Genomic DNA, 15,976 nt, shown 5'->3' with positions numbered 1-15,976 from the left:
GTTTTCAACGGGCACAAGACTCATCCCGTGAACCTCTAAACCCGTCTTATTCACAGTTGAAAATTGTTATCATTGAAATTCTTTAGTGGGGGAAATTATGGGCCAATTGTCAACAAAAAAATATCCACAGAAAGTTGGAATCTATCTTTTCCACTTCTAAGAAAGAAAACTGGAAACATGTAAAATAATCTGATAAAATCGAGCACAGTAGATAAGTTTGTATAATTGACAATAGGTAGTGGGTTTGCTCAAGAGCGGCGATGCTAACCAGAGTGATTTGCTCCGCTGTCTAATGTGTTATTGAACATTAAAAAAAAATATATAAGATAATAACTAATAAGTTAAGCATTAAAAGATGCTAATAATCACCGGAAACAGAGTCGACATGAGAGAAAAAGCTGAATCACATTCTCAGCTTAAGAAGCTTACACTGCTCTATACGACAAAACCTTGTGACAATATGCTCAAAATCAAAACCTCACCTGCTTCTTCCCTCTCTTAGAGATAAAGCGACAACTCCTCACCAACCCTTTGTTTCATTTCCTAAAACGACTCCGTTTTGTCATGTCGCTCTCTCCTTCCGCCTCGCCGGCTCCGGCAGATTCTCCGCCCGCCACGTCATCACCTCCAGCTCCTCCTTTGTCTCCTGTTCCCTCGCCATTGGGTTCTCCTCCTCCATTGGCTCCACCACCGTCTATCTTACCTCCCACAGCTTCCCCACCACCACCGTCTCCTCCGTTAGAAGCTCCACCATCTCCTCCGTTGGAAACGCCACCGGTTCCCCCGGAGGAACCACCACCGTCTCCTCCAGAGGAACCCACACCTTCTCCTCCGTCTCCTTCCGGTTCACCGCCATTGCCTTTCCTTCCCGCCAAACCGTCTCCGCCGCCTTCTCCACTTCCTTCTGAAACACTACCGTCGCCGGGAAAAACAGATAGTCCACCACCTCCTTCACTACCATCTGAACTACCCCCGCCGGTGAATGCAGCTTCTCCACCACCTCCGTCTCCTCCTCGCCTGCGTGGCCCTAAACCTTCACTTCCTCCTCCCATCAGTTCTTCTCCTCCAAAGACTTCTCCGAGCACTCCGTCTCTCCCGGAAACTTCCCCACCAACTAAACCACCACCATTCCCGTCTTCATCCACTCCGGCGCCGAAGAACTCGCCGGCAACAACAACTCTTCCTTTCTTCGGCCCAGTAGGCCCACCAGATGGAACTATAGCAGCACCCATTGGGCCCATTATAGAGCCCAAAACAACCCCCGGCGAAACAATCTCCCCGGGAACAGCACAGCCACTTGTACCAAAGAGTCTCCCCGAAACGACGTCGTATCACCGATCCTCCGCCGGGTTCTTATTCGGCGGTGTGATCGTTGGAGCTCTTCTGCTTGTTCTCTTAGGTCTTCTCTACGTCTTCTACAGAGCCACCAGAAACAGAAACAACACCTCTCGTCATCATCAATCAAAAACTCCACCAAAAGGTAACGCATTTCCATAAAAATTCAAACTTTATGGTCTGATGCAAAATAAAAACTTAACCTTTATGGCTACAGTGTGATGATCATACATAAAAATTGAACCTTTGGTCTCATTTTGTCAAATAAAATGATACTCCATTGTTTTTAAAATGATCCATATTTTAGAGAAAAAATTTGTTTAGAAAGGTATGTTTTTATATTTTTAATTTAATATTTATAGTTAATGATGGTAAAATGTATTTTTTTTTAAGAATTGTTTAAATTTATTAAATTTATTAAATTTTCAATAATGTATTTATAATAATTTTAAAAATATGTCTAAAAGTTCTAATAACGTAGTAACACGGTTTTGAGTTCTTGTCTGGATCAGTTCAACATCAACGAGGTGGTAATGTGGAACCAAACCAGTCCAATGTTATCACTATACCACCACCTAACTATTCATCTAGCGTAAGCTACGGTACTAAGGAGAAGAGCAATGCTATTGCAATGAACGTTACAATATCATCAGGAACGTTCACATACGAAGAGCTACTAGAGGCAACGGGTGGATTCTCAGAGGCCAACCTCTTGGGAGAAGGAGGGTTCGGCTACGTTCACAAAGGAGTGCTGAGAAACGGGAGAGAAGTTGCGGTGAAGCAGCTGAAGATTGGGAGCAATCAAGGTGAAAGAGAGTTCCAAGCTGAGGTTGACACTATTAGTAGAGTTCATCATAAGCACCTTGTCTCGTTGGTTGGTTATTGCATTAACGGAGATAAAAGACTGTTGATTTACGAGTTTGTTCCTAAAGATACGTTGGAGTTCCACTTGCATGGTAAACAAATGTTACATGATTTTGTTTTTTTTTGTTTTTTGTGTGTTTATATTACTTTTTTTAAAGACATTTTGTTTTGAGTGTTGTAGGGAATAGAGGAAGTGTGTTGGAGTGGGGAATGAGGCTCAGGATTGCTGTAGGAGCAGCTAAAGGATTAGCTTATCTTCATGAGGATTGTGAGTTTTTTTTTTCGATTTTTCGGTTTTTTTTTTTCAAATACTTGTATTGATTTGATTTTTCTTGTGATTGATATTGCAGGCAGTCCAACTATAATTCACCGTGATATCAAAGCAGCTAATATCCTTCTAGATTCCAAATATGAAGCAAAGGTGATTTGTTGTTCTATTTAAGAAAACTACATGTAGCTTAGAGTTCATACCATTTGAGTTTCTTGTTCTGTTTTTGCTTTGTCTTTCAGGTCTCTGACTTTGGGCTAGCAAAGTTCTTTTCAGACACTAATTCATCAGTCACTCATATCTCTACTCGAGTGGTAGGAACTTTCGGGTAAAACACCATCCATGTTTCAAGCTTTCTTCATTTTTAAATCTTTATGAAAAGATAAACTAATCACTAGAGTGTCTTGTGCTCAACATGTATGGTATGCGTTTTAAACAGATACATGGCTCCAGAATATGCGTCTAGTGGTAAAGTAACTGATAAATCAGATGTATATTCATTTGGGGTCGTGCTTCTAGAACTCATCACTGGACGTCCACCAATTTTCGCCAAAGATCCTACCAGAAACCAGAGTTTAGTTGACTGGGTAAGTCCAATATACATGATGATGATGATGATAATGATTCATATATTAGAGTTGAAAGAAGTTAAATGTTGATATCTCCTCAGGCGAGGCCATTGCTTGCAAAAGCTATCTCTGGAGAGAGTTTTGACCTTCTTGTAGACCCTAGACTGGAGAAGAACTACGACACAACTCAAATGGCAGACATGGCTGCTTGTGCTGCTTCTTGCATACGCCAATCAGCTTGGCTACGGCCCCGGATGAGCCAGGTTTGTCTCTCTCTCTTTTTTTCTAATCCTAAACATCATATCATGAGAACGTGACAAGTCACTATATTCAAACTGAACAAAAGCCTAATTCACGGATAAACCTGAATAGGTAATCCGTGCTCTTGAAGGCGAGGTGACCCTAAGAAACGTGGAAGAGACGTACAGCTCTTCTGAAAACCCTCTACCGTATGGAACAAGTAAGAGGAGATTCAACACTGATTCAAGCAATGGTTCCACTTCAGAGTATGGAATCAATCCTTCTCAGTCAAGCAGTGAACAACATCAGTTTACAGGTTCTAAAGTGTAGTAAGTGACTCACCACAACTATTGAGCTTATTGGCATGATTAGTCTACTTCATTCATTTGTAGCTATGTGATTGACACCGGTGAAAGGTTCCAAAGAACACTGCTTGTGTTCTAGCTTTCACAGTGAACTATAAATATGTTGTAATCTTGATTTATATATTTTTCTTGAACAATGTGTAAGTCCCCACTCTTTGCAACACCTTATCATTCTTTGTCATCATCTTTTATTGACAAAGGGATATGTAAACGATGTTCAATTATTTTCTTAAACGTATAGACAATTGTACATCACAAAAACAATGTGAAAAGAAAACAATTGAATTATTCAAGAAGCAATTTACTAAAAATAAATATTGATCCGTGGAATTAGTTAACTCTACAAGTTGAATTGTACAAAGTATATGTTTCTAAAGATAGTATTATCTATTTTTTCCTTTGTGTTTTAAGTATATTTATTACGAATGTGTTTAGGTAGAAAACAAATACTTGTCATAAGAGAGACACAAGTTAAAAGTATTCTGCAAGTAAAAGATTGTTTATTCACCATTTCTATCTTTATTCTTTAACCATGAGATCTGCTACCTGGTGTATAGTTTTATGTGTTCTCATCTTTCTCGTAATCAGCGATGGTAAAAAAGATAAAGGTATACTATATTCATTTCCTTTCGATAATGCTTTTGTCACAAGTCGCAAATGTTGCACGGCAATTTATTTTATCTAGATATTTTTAACCACCAGTTAACATTCTTTTCTTTCTGTGGTTGATATCAAATTCTTAAAAGACTATGTTCCAGAAAAATTTTGTCCGAGATTAGAAGATATCGAAGGAAACTGCAAAGATGATGGACTGAAAGTGTGTGCGAAGTTTATGACGACAACTTATAAGATTAATTATTTTAATTGCACATGTGACAACATCAACATGTTACGTAAAATCAAGCGTTACTGCTATTGTCAGTCACTATGTGCAGACCAACCTCCACCTTCACCGATCCAGCCTCATTGAATAACATCTCTTAAGTCCTTGCTAATAACAAAAGAGAAGTTATGAGAGTTTGTAGTGTGGAGATCACACACAAATAAGTTTTGTTAGTCACCAATCTTTCTGTTTCAAAAAAAAAAAAAAAAAAAAAAAAAGTCACCAATCTTTCTTTTGTAATAATAAAGTCATGATGATATTTTATAACTAGTATGAGTTTCTCAATCAATCTATTTTCCAGATTTTGTAGAATTCCAGATTTTAAATTTTGCCACAATATATGTTTTTTTTATAAATATGGGGGTATTTCGGGTCTATAGAATGGCCCAGACTAATCACCAAAGGGGAGGTGCAGCCCATGGATACACCCTCTCTCTGAGGTATTCAAATGAACCGAAAGCAATAGCTCATATCCATATTAGGTGTACAGGAAGAATGTGACTTAGTTTCGAATAGTAAGTGGATCGAACTTGAAAATTGTTGGCGTCCCAAACTCTTCCCCTTACCACTTGACCACAAGCTCTCGGTCCACACATTTTTAGAACTATAATATTTAAAAATTATACAACCATTAATTTATGAATAGCATAAAAATCAAAATTAGTTTGTTAGTATGAATGAAAATTTAAACTAATAAAAATAATTAATTTTATTAGAAATTGGCTAAATAATAATATGTAACAAAATATTTACCAAATAAAACTCAGATGGCAGACATGGCTGCTTGCATACGCCAATCAGCTTAGTTTCGCCCCCGAACGAGCCAGGTTTGTCTCTCCTTTTTCTAATCCAACACATCATATCATATTCATGACAACGTGACGAGTCCCTATATCCACACTGAACAAACCTAAAACTTGAATAGGTAATCCGTGCTCTTGAAGGCGAGGTGACCCGTGACCCTAAGAAACGTGGAAGGGAGTGGCCGAACGTATAGCTCTTCTGAAAACCCCAGTGACAACCCTCTAACGTATGGAACAAGTAAGAGGAGGTTCAACACGGATTCTACACTTCAAAATATGGAATCAATCCTTCTCAGTCGAGCAGTGAACAATATCAGTTTACAGGTCCTAAAGTGTAATAAGTTTCACCACAACAACTGGGCCTATTGGCATGATTAGTCTGCTTCATTCATTTGTAGCTATCTGATTGACATCTGTGAAGGGGTTCCAAAGAATACTGCTTGTGTTCTAGCTTTCACCGTGAACTATAAATATATGCTGCAATCTTGATTATATATTTTCTTGACCATTTGTGTAATTAGTCCCACTCTTTGCAACACCTCATCATCCTTTTTTATCATTTTTATTGACAAAGGGTTATAAACAATGTTTCAATAGTATTATTTTAAACATATATACCATGGTACATGCACAGAAAAAATGTGAAAATAAAAAATTGAATTTTCCAAGAAGAAATTAACTAAAAATAAAGATTGATCCCTGGAATTAGTTATCCAACACGTTGAATTACAAAAAGTATATGTTTCTAAAGATAGTATTATCTATTTTTAATGTGTGTTTTAAGTATATTTATTCTGAGTGTGTTTACGTAGAAAACAAATACTTTTCACGAAAGAAAGCATGAGATTTGCTACTTGGTGTATAGTTTCTTGTCTTCTCATCTTACTCGTAATAACTGATGGTAAAGGACCTAAAGGTATACTCTATTCATTTCTAATGAAGTTTTTGTCACAAGTCGCAAAATGTTGAACTCCAATTTTTTTAATCTAAATATCTTTAACCACCAGTTAATATTTTTTTAATGTGTGTATTGCTGATATAAAATTATTGAAGAGGTTGATCCAGATAAGCTTTTTTTTTGGTTGAAGTTGATCCAGATAATATATGTCCAAGAATAGAAGATATCGAAGGAAACTGCAAAGTTGATGGACTGAAAGCGTGTGAGAAGTATATGTCGACAACTTATAACCGTAACTATTTTAATTGCACATGTGACAACGTCTACATGATACATAAGATCAAGCGTTACTGCCGATGTGATTCAATATGTCCAGACGCTCCACACCGATCCAGCCTCGTTAAATAACATCTCACTAGTCCTTACTGATAATAAAAGAGAAGTTGTGAGTGTTTGTAGTGTGGAGATCACACACGAATAGGTTTTGTTAGTTACCAATCTTTCTTTTGTAATAAAGTCATGAGTTCATATTTTATTACTAGTATGAGTTTCTCAATCAATCTATTTTCCAGATTTTGTAGAAATCCAGATTTTAAATTTTGCCACAAGATGTTAATTATACTGTTAATACTCCACAATTTAATAATTTTAAGAAGTATAATATTTAAAAAATTATAGAATTATTAATTTATGTTTATTTAAATAGCATCAAAAATTCAAAATTAGTTTGTTAGTATGAATACAAATTCTAAATAATAATAAAATATAATAAAAAATTTTAATTAATATTTATTGGAAATTTAAAATATAATAAATTGTAAAAAGTTTTTTTAAAATAAAAATCACCGAATAAGAATTAACATATACTAATTATTTTTTGACAACATAAATAAAATTTTATTACTTTATTAGATTATCTTATATTTTGAATCGGAATAATTAATTTATTGTTACTTTTTATTCATTTATAAAACGTAATGTATAATGATGAGTAAACATGGAAAAAGAATTGCATGCATGTTAGGAATTTACTAAACCTTGATCCCATGGGATTAGTTAATTGGACACGTTGAATTTTACAAAGTATATGTTTCTAAAGATAGAATTATCTATTTTAAAGGAGTGTTTAAGTATATTTATCACGAGAGATCAAAACACACAAGTTATAGTATTCTGCAAGTAAAAGATTGTTTTTTTGTAAAAAAGTAAAAGATTGTTTATTACAATTATTTCTATCTTTAACTATGAGATCTGCTACTTGGTGTATAGTTTTTGTGTTCTCATCTTTGTCGTAATGAGTGATGATAAATGATCTAAAGGTATACTCTATTCATTTCCTTTCGATACTTGCCTACTGTAAATATTGATTGTCACAAGTCGCAATATTGCACTGCAACTGTATACATAATGAATGATCTTCAACCACCCGTTAACATTCTTTTTGTGGTTGATATAAAACAACAGAAAAAAAAGAACCAAATAATTTTTGTTCAAGAATAGAAGATCTCGAAGGAAACTGCAAAGTTGATTGACCGAAAGGGTTCATGAATTATATGAGGAAACATATAAAGCAAAATATGATAATTGCATATGTGACAACCTCTACATGTAACATAAGAGCAAACGTTTTTGCGAATGTACCATACGATGTAATGACATTCCACCTTAAGCTCGTTAAATAACATCTCCATATACTAATAACAAAAGAGAAGCTGTGACAGTTTGGGCAGTTCAAAAAAAAGTTGTGAGAGTTTAGTGAAATCTATTCTATTAAAAGTTAAAACTGAAGTAACTTTTTATATATCCACTTTTTTTTACTATAATATTACATCTTGTGCCACTGTTATATTTATGGTTCTTTTTAAAATATTTTGTTTTCTAAATATTTGCATCATATCTTTCCAATAATAAAATCAAGAGCAATAAAATAATTCACATTTCCAAATTACATTTATAAGACTAATATGATCAAGACTTATTTATAGTTCTTAATTTCTCTATATTTATCATTTTTTCTATCAATTTTTTGAAAAACGTTATAATTTCCAAAATTACAAAAAAAACAAACGTTAGAATTTAGATTAAAAAGTGACAAATTATGAAACTATAACAATTTAAATCAAACTATATCAGTCATTCATCGGTTCAGATGGATAGCCTTGGGTTTTAGAGATTTTTACAGGTTTTATCGGGTTTTAAATATGAGTGTTTTTAAAACCCCAAACCGAATTACATATCGGATCACAGGATTAACCAGTTTGACTACAGATCCGGCTCGGATTTATAAGCGCTAATTTAATGCAAACATATTTTAAATTAACAAAATTCTTACAAATTAACAAAATATTTTTTAAGTTATTAGTGAAATTAACAAAATCTAGTATAAATTAAAAAAAGATTTGTTAGTAACCTAACATTTCTTTTGTAATAAAGTCATGAGTTGATATTTTATAACTAGTATGAGTTTCTCAATCAACATATCTATTTTCCAGATTTTGTAGAAATCCATATTTTATTTTATTGTCCACAAGATGTTTATATTGTTAATACTCTATAAATTAATAATATCGGTGGATCAGTTAACAACATCATTTTACAGGTCCTAAAAGTGTAATAAGTTTCAGCACCACAACTACTGGCCCTATTGGCATGATTAGTCTACTTCATTCATTTGTAGCTATTTGATTGACATCTGTACATGAAGGGGGTTCCAAAGAACACGGCTTGTGTTCTAGCTTTCACCGTGAACTATAAATATATGCGTAATCTTGATTATATATTTTCTTGAACATTTGTGTACGTCCCACTCTTTGCAACACCTCATCATTCTTTTTGATCATCTTTTATTGACAAAGGGTTATAAATGATGTTTCAATTATTATTTTAAACATCTGTACATGAAGGGGTTCCAAAGAACACTGCTTGTGTTCTAGCTTTCACCGTGAACTATAAATATATGCGTAATCTTGATTATATATTTTCTTGAACATTTTTGTACGTCACACTCTTTGCAGCACCTCATCATTCTTTTTGATGATCTTTTATTGACAAATGGTTATAAATGCTGTTTCAATTCTTATTTTAAACGTATGTTCAAAAAAAAAAAATCTTATTTTAAATGTATATACAATGGTACATATATACACAGAAAAATGTGAAAATAAACACTTGAATTTTCAAAGAAGAAATTAACTAAAAATAAAGATTGATCCCGTGGAATTAGTTATCCAACACGTTGAATTACACGAAGTATATGTTTCTAAACATAGTATTATCTATTTTAATGTGTGTTTTAAGTTTATTTGTTACGAGGTGTTTACGTAGATTACAAATACTTTCACGAGAGAACACACAAGTTATAGTATCTCTATCTTTAACCATGAGATCTGCTACTTGGTGTATAGTTTCTTGTCTTCTCATCTTTCTCGTAATAACTGATGGTAAAGGACCTAAAGGTATAGCTCTATTCATTTCCTTTCGATAATGTTTTTGTCACAAGTCGCAAAATGTTGCACTCCAATTTTTTTCTTCTAAATATCTTTAACCACCAGCTAACATTTTTTTTTGATGTGTGTGGTTCATATAAAATTAGTGAAGAGGTTGATCCAGATAAGTTTTTTTTTTGGTGGAAGTTGATCCAGATAATACATGTCAAAGAATAGAAGATATTGAAGGAAACTGTAAAGTTGATGGACCGAAAGCGTGTGAGAAGTATATGTCGACAACTTATAACGGTACCTATTTTAATTGCACATGTGACAACGTCTACATGTTACGTAAGATCAAGCGTTACTGCCGATGTGACGAAATATGTCCAGACGCCCCACCTCCATCGATCCACACTCGTTAAATAACATCTCATTAGTCCTTTACTAATAACAAAAGAGAAGTTGTGAAAGTTTGCAGTGTGGAGATCACACACGCATAGGTTTTGTTAGTCACCAAATCTTTCTTTTGTAATAAAGTCATGAGTTGATATTCTATAACTATTTCTAGATTTTGTAGAAATCCAGATTTTAAATTTTGTCACAAGATGTTTATACTGTTAATAGTTTATACTCTACAAATTAATAATTTTAAGAAGTATAAATATTTAAAAAATTATAGAACTATTAATTTATGTTTATTTAAATAGCATCAAATTAAAAATCAAAATTAATTTTTAGTATGAATTAAAATTTAAACTAATAATTAAAATATAATAACAAATTTTTAATTAATCTTTATTGAAAATATAATAAATTGTAACAAGTTATTTTTTAAAAAATCACCAAATAAGAATTAACATATACCTATTATTTTTTACAACATAAATAAAATTTTATTACTTTATTAAATTATCTTATATTTTGAATGAGACTAATTTATTATTAATTTTATTCATTTATAAGAAAATAATGTGTAAGGATGATTAAACATGGAAAAAGGATTTCATGCATGTTAGGAAGTTACTAAAAATAAAAATTGATCCCGTGTAATTAGTTAATTCGCGACAATTTGAATTTTACAAAGTATATGTTTCGAAAGATAGAATTGTCTATTTTTAATGTGTGTTTAAGAATATTTATCACGAGAGAAAACACACAAGTTATAGTAGTCTGCAAGTAAAAGATTGTTTAACACAATTTCTATCTTTAACATAAGATCTGCTACTTGGTGTATAGTTTTTTGTGTTCTCATCTTTCTCGTGATGAGTGACGGTAAAGGACCTAAAGGTATACTCTATTCATTTCATTTCGGTATTTGCTTATTACGAAACATTGATTGTTACAACTCGCAAATGCTGCACTGCAATTGTACACATAATGATCTTCAGCCGCCAGTTAACATTCTTTTTGCTCTGTGTGTGTGGTTGATATAAAAATAATAGAAAAGAAGGAACCAAATAATTTGTGTCCAAGAATCGAAGATCTCGAAGGAGACTGCAAAGTTGATGGACCAAAAGGGTGCATTAACTATATGAGGAAAACATATAAAGCAAATATGATAATTGCATATATGACAACCTCTACATGTTACATAAAATCAAACGTTTTTGCGAATGTACCATACGATGTAATGACGGCATTCCACCTTAAGCTTGTTAAATAAAATCTCCTTTTATACTAATAACAAAAGAGAAGTTGTGAACTTGTGAGAGTTTGTTCAGTTAAAAAAAAAAGTTGTGAGAGTTTAGTGTAACACAAATAAGTTTTGTTAGTAACCCATATTTTGTTTGGTAATAAAGTCATGAGTTGATATTTTATAACTAGTATGAGTTTCTCAATCAATCTATTTTCCAGATTTTAGAGAAATCATTTTTTACCACAAGATGTTTATACTGTTAATACTCTAAATTAATAATATTAGAACTATAATATTTTGATAAATTATACAATTTCCAGCAATATCATATGTACGTGGATGTGATTTGCTGAATGGTTTACTAAGATTGGAAAAATCGAGCTATGGGCCGTGGTCTTCCTTCGAAAGTTGGACTATGATGGACTGAAGAATTAAATGCAGGTTATGGTCGGGTGACGGGCGGGTATGGCAGTGTCAGTTACGGCTGCCTCCACTCATGAGGTTTTTAGCTATCATGAGGATAGCGTAATCACGAGGATCACTGAACCTAACGATGTAAGATAGTCATCCTTGGGATGACTATATAAATGTCTTGCTTATTGGACAAGAATATGTATGTTACAACTTGGGAACTAAACCAAGTTGTATGATTGTTAGTGTCTAAATTTATATGTTAGGATGATTATTCACAAAGATAGATTTTTCTATATTTTTAAGGTACTTTTGAATGCTTTTGAGAAACATTAATTACGAATATTTGAATTGGTTAGATTTAATTGGTGGATAGTTTGAAAAGTGTGTAGAAAAATAATTAATAAATTAAACTGTAAATATTTATTATATTCTTAATAAACGTGAAATCACTAGAAATTGTACTTTTGGGAAAAGATGGAGTATAAATTAGTATGTTAGTTTTGTTGCACCTATTATGTTACAGAATTGTATTATACAAAAAATAAAATTATTTTTATTTAGTTATTGATGTAATTATATTTGTAATTCTTTTTTTTTTTAATTTCATATGGTGTGATCACACTTAGCACATCTATTGTTTTAAAATAAATTATTTTGAAATTAAATGAAAACAATATTTTTGTACCAAGTTTAGATTCATGGTGGAACCGGTAAACACGATGACTTCTACATAAAGCATGAAAACTTCTAAACCCCGCAATCAAGTGTGACCCGGTATTGGTTGACCTAGTAATAAAACAAAAAAAAACTTCAATAGTATTTTAAGAGATGTACACTAACATGTTGGAATTATGATATTTTAATAAAATCATAGAAATATTAATTTATGATCTCTTTTCTCAAAATAGCATTAAATGTTTAAACTAGATTATTGGTATAAAACATCATAAACAAACAGTTCAACTAATAATAAAATTATAAAATCACTAAAAATATAAAATAAAACCTTTTTTATTGAAAGTTAAAAATACAGTATGATTTGCAACTATTATAAAATATCACCAAATACAAAAAGAAATAGACACAAAACCAAATACAAAATTGATAAATATATACTAATAATATTTTGTGATATTAAGAGCAACATATAATAATATAGAATATTGTAAAAAAAAATTATCATCTTAAATTAGGGGAAAAAAAAGAATTGCATGATATTTATACAAGTATTTTAACAGATGGCATAGGGTTGTGAGATTATTCCAGGGTTAAATTGTCAGTTGAAAATCATATTGGGGGTAAATCAATTATATAGTAAGAGTCTAGGTCATTCCGCAATATAAAGTTGATGAAATAGAGGGCTCAAAGGCAAAATAAAATAAAATATAGACAAAAGTTCGAACCGAAGCTGTCTCTCATTAAAACCCTAATACCCTTCTGCTTCTCTGCCTCTCTCTCTTTCCTCTCGAACACCATCACTGAACCAAGAATGTCGATTCCTTGTCTAACCGAAGAGACGGCCAAATCAGTGCTACGCCAGGTTCTAAGATCTCTTCTTCTTCTTCTTCACGTTATTATTATTATTATCTATGGCTTTCACTAGTTTTGATTTGATTATGTTTTGGTATCGATTTTGTATAGGTGGAGTTCTACTTCAGTGATAGTAATCTCCCCATCGATGATTTCCTCAAGAAGACCGTTAGAGAGAGTGATGATGGATGTAAGTTTCTTTACCTGTTGTGTTTTTGTTTTCTTGTTTGTTATTGGTTAAGTGTTGTTGATGTTTGGTTTTTGGTGAATAGTGGTTAGTTTGGGGTTGATATGCTCCTTCAGTAAGATGAGAGCTTATTTGAAGCTGGGTGATTCCAAAGGAGATGAGGTTCCTGAAGATACCATCAAAGCTGTTGCTGATACTCTCCGTACCTCTTCTGCTCTCAAGGTTTCTGAAGATGGTGAGTTTTTAAATTAAACGCATGATTCAAGTTCAATAATATCTTATATATATTATATTGAATATTGATCACTTTTGGATTTGAATTGATTACTCAGGGAAAAAGGTTGGTAGGAGTACAGAGTTGTTGAAGCTAGAAGATTTGATTGAACAGCTTAACGCTAGAACTGTAGCTGCTTCACCGTTCTCGTACGATGTTAAAAGGGAAGACGTGGAAGCCTTTTTCAGTCAGTACGGAAAGGTAAATGCACTACATCATTCGTCAATTTTTAATCTTTGGAGAATAGTTAAGAGTAATTGATTATACAAGTGTATGTGTTTTTTTTTTCTGCAGGTTAATAGTGTGAGGATGCCTCGTCATGTAGCAGAGACGAGAGTGTTTTGTGGCGTTGCCTTGGTTGAGTTCCCTACTGAAGAGGATGCGCAGAATGTTATGAAGCAAAGCTTGGTTTTTGCTGGTCTCGAGTTGGAGATGAAACCAAAGTAATCCTCTTTACTGACTCTTTCTCACTTCATAAGGTTTTCTTTCAGGATGCGTTTACTTAAAAGATTTTCATTTGTCTTTCAGGAAAGAGTTTGATGATGAAAGGGAGAAAGATGAAGAGAAGTTTGCTAACTACCGTCCTCAAAAGGCTTCTGCGAATCAGAAGAACGGCTCTGACCATAGGAACGGTTCTGAATCCGAGGCAAAGTAGGAGTTTCTGACTACTGCTATTAATTTTCTTTACCTTTTGATTAATGTTCTTGAGCTGACTTTGGTTGTTTTGTATTATTGTAGCTATCCCAAGGGTTTGATCATTTCATTCACTCTAAAGCGCTCAGCTGAAGAAGGTGCTACAGAGAAGAGTTCTGAGGAGGCAGCCGATAAGAAAATGGATGAAAGTGAATCAAAGACTGAAGATAACCCTGCTGAGGATAAGGAAAACACTGATCAGGCACAAGGACAAGGAACAGAGGGGGAAGACGATGAAGACGAGTCCTCTGATTCTCCAGCTAAAAATGGAGAGAAAGAAGAAAAGGGTGGTGCTCTAGCTACTCATAAAGATAACAAAGATGTTGTCCTGCGTGAAGATCTCAAGGCCGTGTTTGGAAAATTCGGTGAAGTCAAGGTACCTAACATCCTCGGCTGATACACCTTTTGTTCCATTTTATTTTGTAGTTTTATTACTCATCGTTTGTTACTTTTCACTGTGAAGTTTGTGGATTTCAAGATGGGATCTGAGACGGGTTACCTTAGGTTTGATGAGCCAGAAGCATCCCAGAAAGCACGTGCTGCAGCGGTATTAGCCAAAGAAGGTGGACTAGCCGTGAAGAACTTTATCGCAGTCCTGGAACCTCTTACTGGTAAAAAACATGTTTTAACTTCCATCTTTATCTTTAACTTATACTTGTTCTACTTGAGTTAAATTGGTATATTGGTTGTGTCAGGCGAAGCTGAAAAGGAGTACTGGGGACTCCTTAGGAGCAAAGACCGGTTTGACAAGGGTGGCCGTGGAGGAAGGTGAGTACATGCTTTAGTAATTTAAATATGTTAGGTTCATTTTCAGCTTATGCAGTTAAGTTTGTTTTGTTAGAAACTTGCCTGAGACATTTCGGTTTGTGGTCTATGCAGGGGAGGGAAACGAGGAGGAGGGAGGTTCGGGAGAAAGAGGGGATCTGATTCCCCGGGTGGTCGCTGGAACAAATCTCAGAAGGTGGAAGCATGATGATGACACACTTTCTTTCTACTCTCGTTTTCTCTTTTATAGCTCGTGACTTGTTGCTTCTGCTTTATTATCTATATGTAACTTCACAGTCGAAACCTTTTATCATCTACTGGTGACTTTGTTGTGATGCTATCTAAACTATAAATCAGCAATCAAGTTTTGTAGTAATTGCTTCTTAACAAATTCTTGCTAAGATCATATTTGGTTTCGTTTTTATATATTTGGAAAGTATTTAGCAGTATTTTCCCTTGCTATTGTCTTTCTCTTTCCTATTATAGATCTGTCTTAATTGGGGAAACTTTTATCTAAAAATATTAGTTAAGTGATAATCTGAAACTATTACAGTACTAACTACAGTAAGTTTATTCCAGTATCTAAATACAAATTTTATTAGAAATTATTGTTAACTCACTGGTTACTTTGAGATGTTTTAGTTCATTTTGAAAAGTTAAAAAAGTCATTTTTAAATAGTTTGTTTGTTGTGGTCCTTTCGTTTGACTTTGTCCACATGGTTTTTAGGGGTTTAATGCAAATTGCATTTTGAAATAAGAGGAGGAAGAAGAGTTATATAACCTGTTTGAACAAAAAAAAGAAGAGTACCTAAATTGGAAAATAA

At 33.5% G+C, this 15,976-nt stretch overlaps 3 protein-coding genes across 3 annotated transcripts; all 3 read left to right on the top strand.

The window, feature by feature from the left end:
* Positions 1–263: 263 nt before the first annotated feature.
* On the top strand, positions 264–3,778 carry LOC106375333 (proline-rich receptor-like protein kinase PERK14). The gene is made up of 8 exons (XM_013815213.3): positions 264–1,480; positions 1,848–2,291; positions 2,381–2,467; positions 2,550–2,620; positions 2,710–2,795; positions 2,907–3,054; positions 3,138–3,299; positions 3,409–3,778. The coding sequence occupies exons 1-8, from the start codon at positions 565–567 to the stop codon at positions 3,604–3,606; spliced, it is 2,112 nt and encodes a 703-aa protein (XP_013670667.2). The 5' UTR covers positions 264–564; the 3' UTR covers positions 3,607–3,778.
* A 5,753-nt stretch (positions 3,779–9,531) lies between these two features.
* On the top strand, positions 9,532–10,203 carry LOC111201842 (putative defensin-like protein 230). The gene is made up of 2 exons (XM_022694175.2): positions 9,532–9,680; positions 9,858–10,203. The coding sequence occupies exons 1-2, from the start codon at positions 9,605–9,607 to the stop codon at positions 10,073–10,075; spliced, it is 294 nt and encodes a 97-aa protein (XP_022549896.1). The 5' UTR covers positions 9,532–9,604; the 3' UTR covers positions 10,076–10,203.
* A 2,865-nt stretch (positions 10,204–13,068) lies between these two features.
* LOC106375332 (la protein 1) lies at positions 13,069–15,528 on the top strand. The gene is made up of 10 exons (XM_048745205.1): positions 13,069–13,243; positions 13,345–13,423; positions 13,506–13,655; positions 13,753–13,895; positions 13,989–14,137; positions 14,223–14,345; positions 14,433–14,763; positions 14,851–14,998; positions 15,083–15,155; positions 15,267–15,528. The coding sequence occupies exons 1-10, from the start codon at positions 13,193–13,195 to the stop codon at positions 15,358–15,360; spliced, it is 1,341 nt and encodes a 446-aa protein (XP_048601162.1). The 5' UTR covers positions 13,069–13,192; the 3' UTR covers positions 15,361–15,528.
* Positions 15,529–15,976: the final 448 nt, after the last annotated feature.

Source organism: Brassica napus, chromosome C1 (genome assembly GCF_020379485.1).
Source record: "Brassica napus cultivar Da-Ae chromosome C1, Da-Ae, whole genome shotgun sequence".
NCBI lineage: Eukaryota > Viridiplantae > Streptophyta > Magnoliopsida > Brassicales > Brassicaceae > Brassica > Brassica napus.
This window is presented reverse-complemented; position numbering and strand designations above follow the sequence as displayed.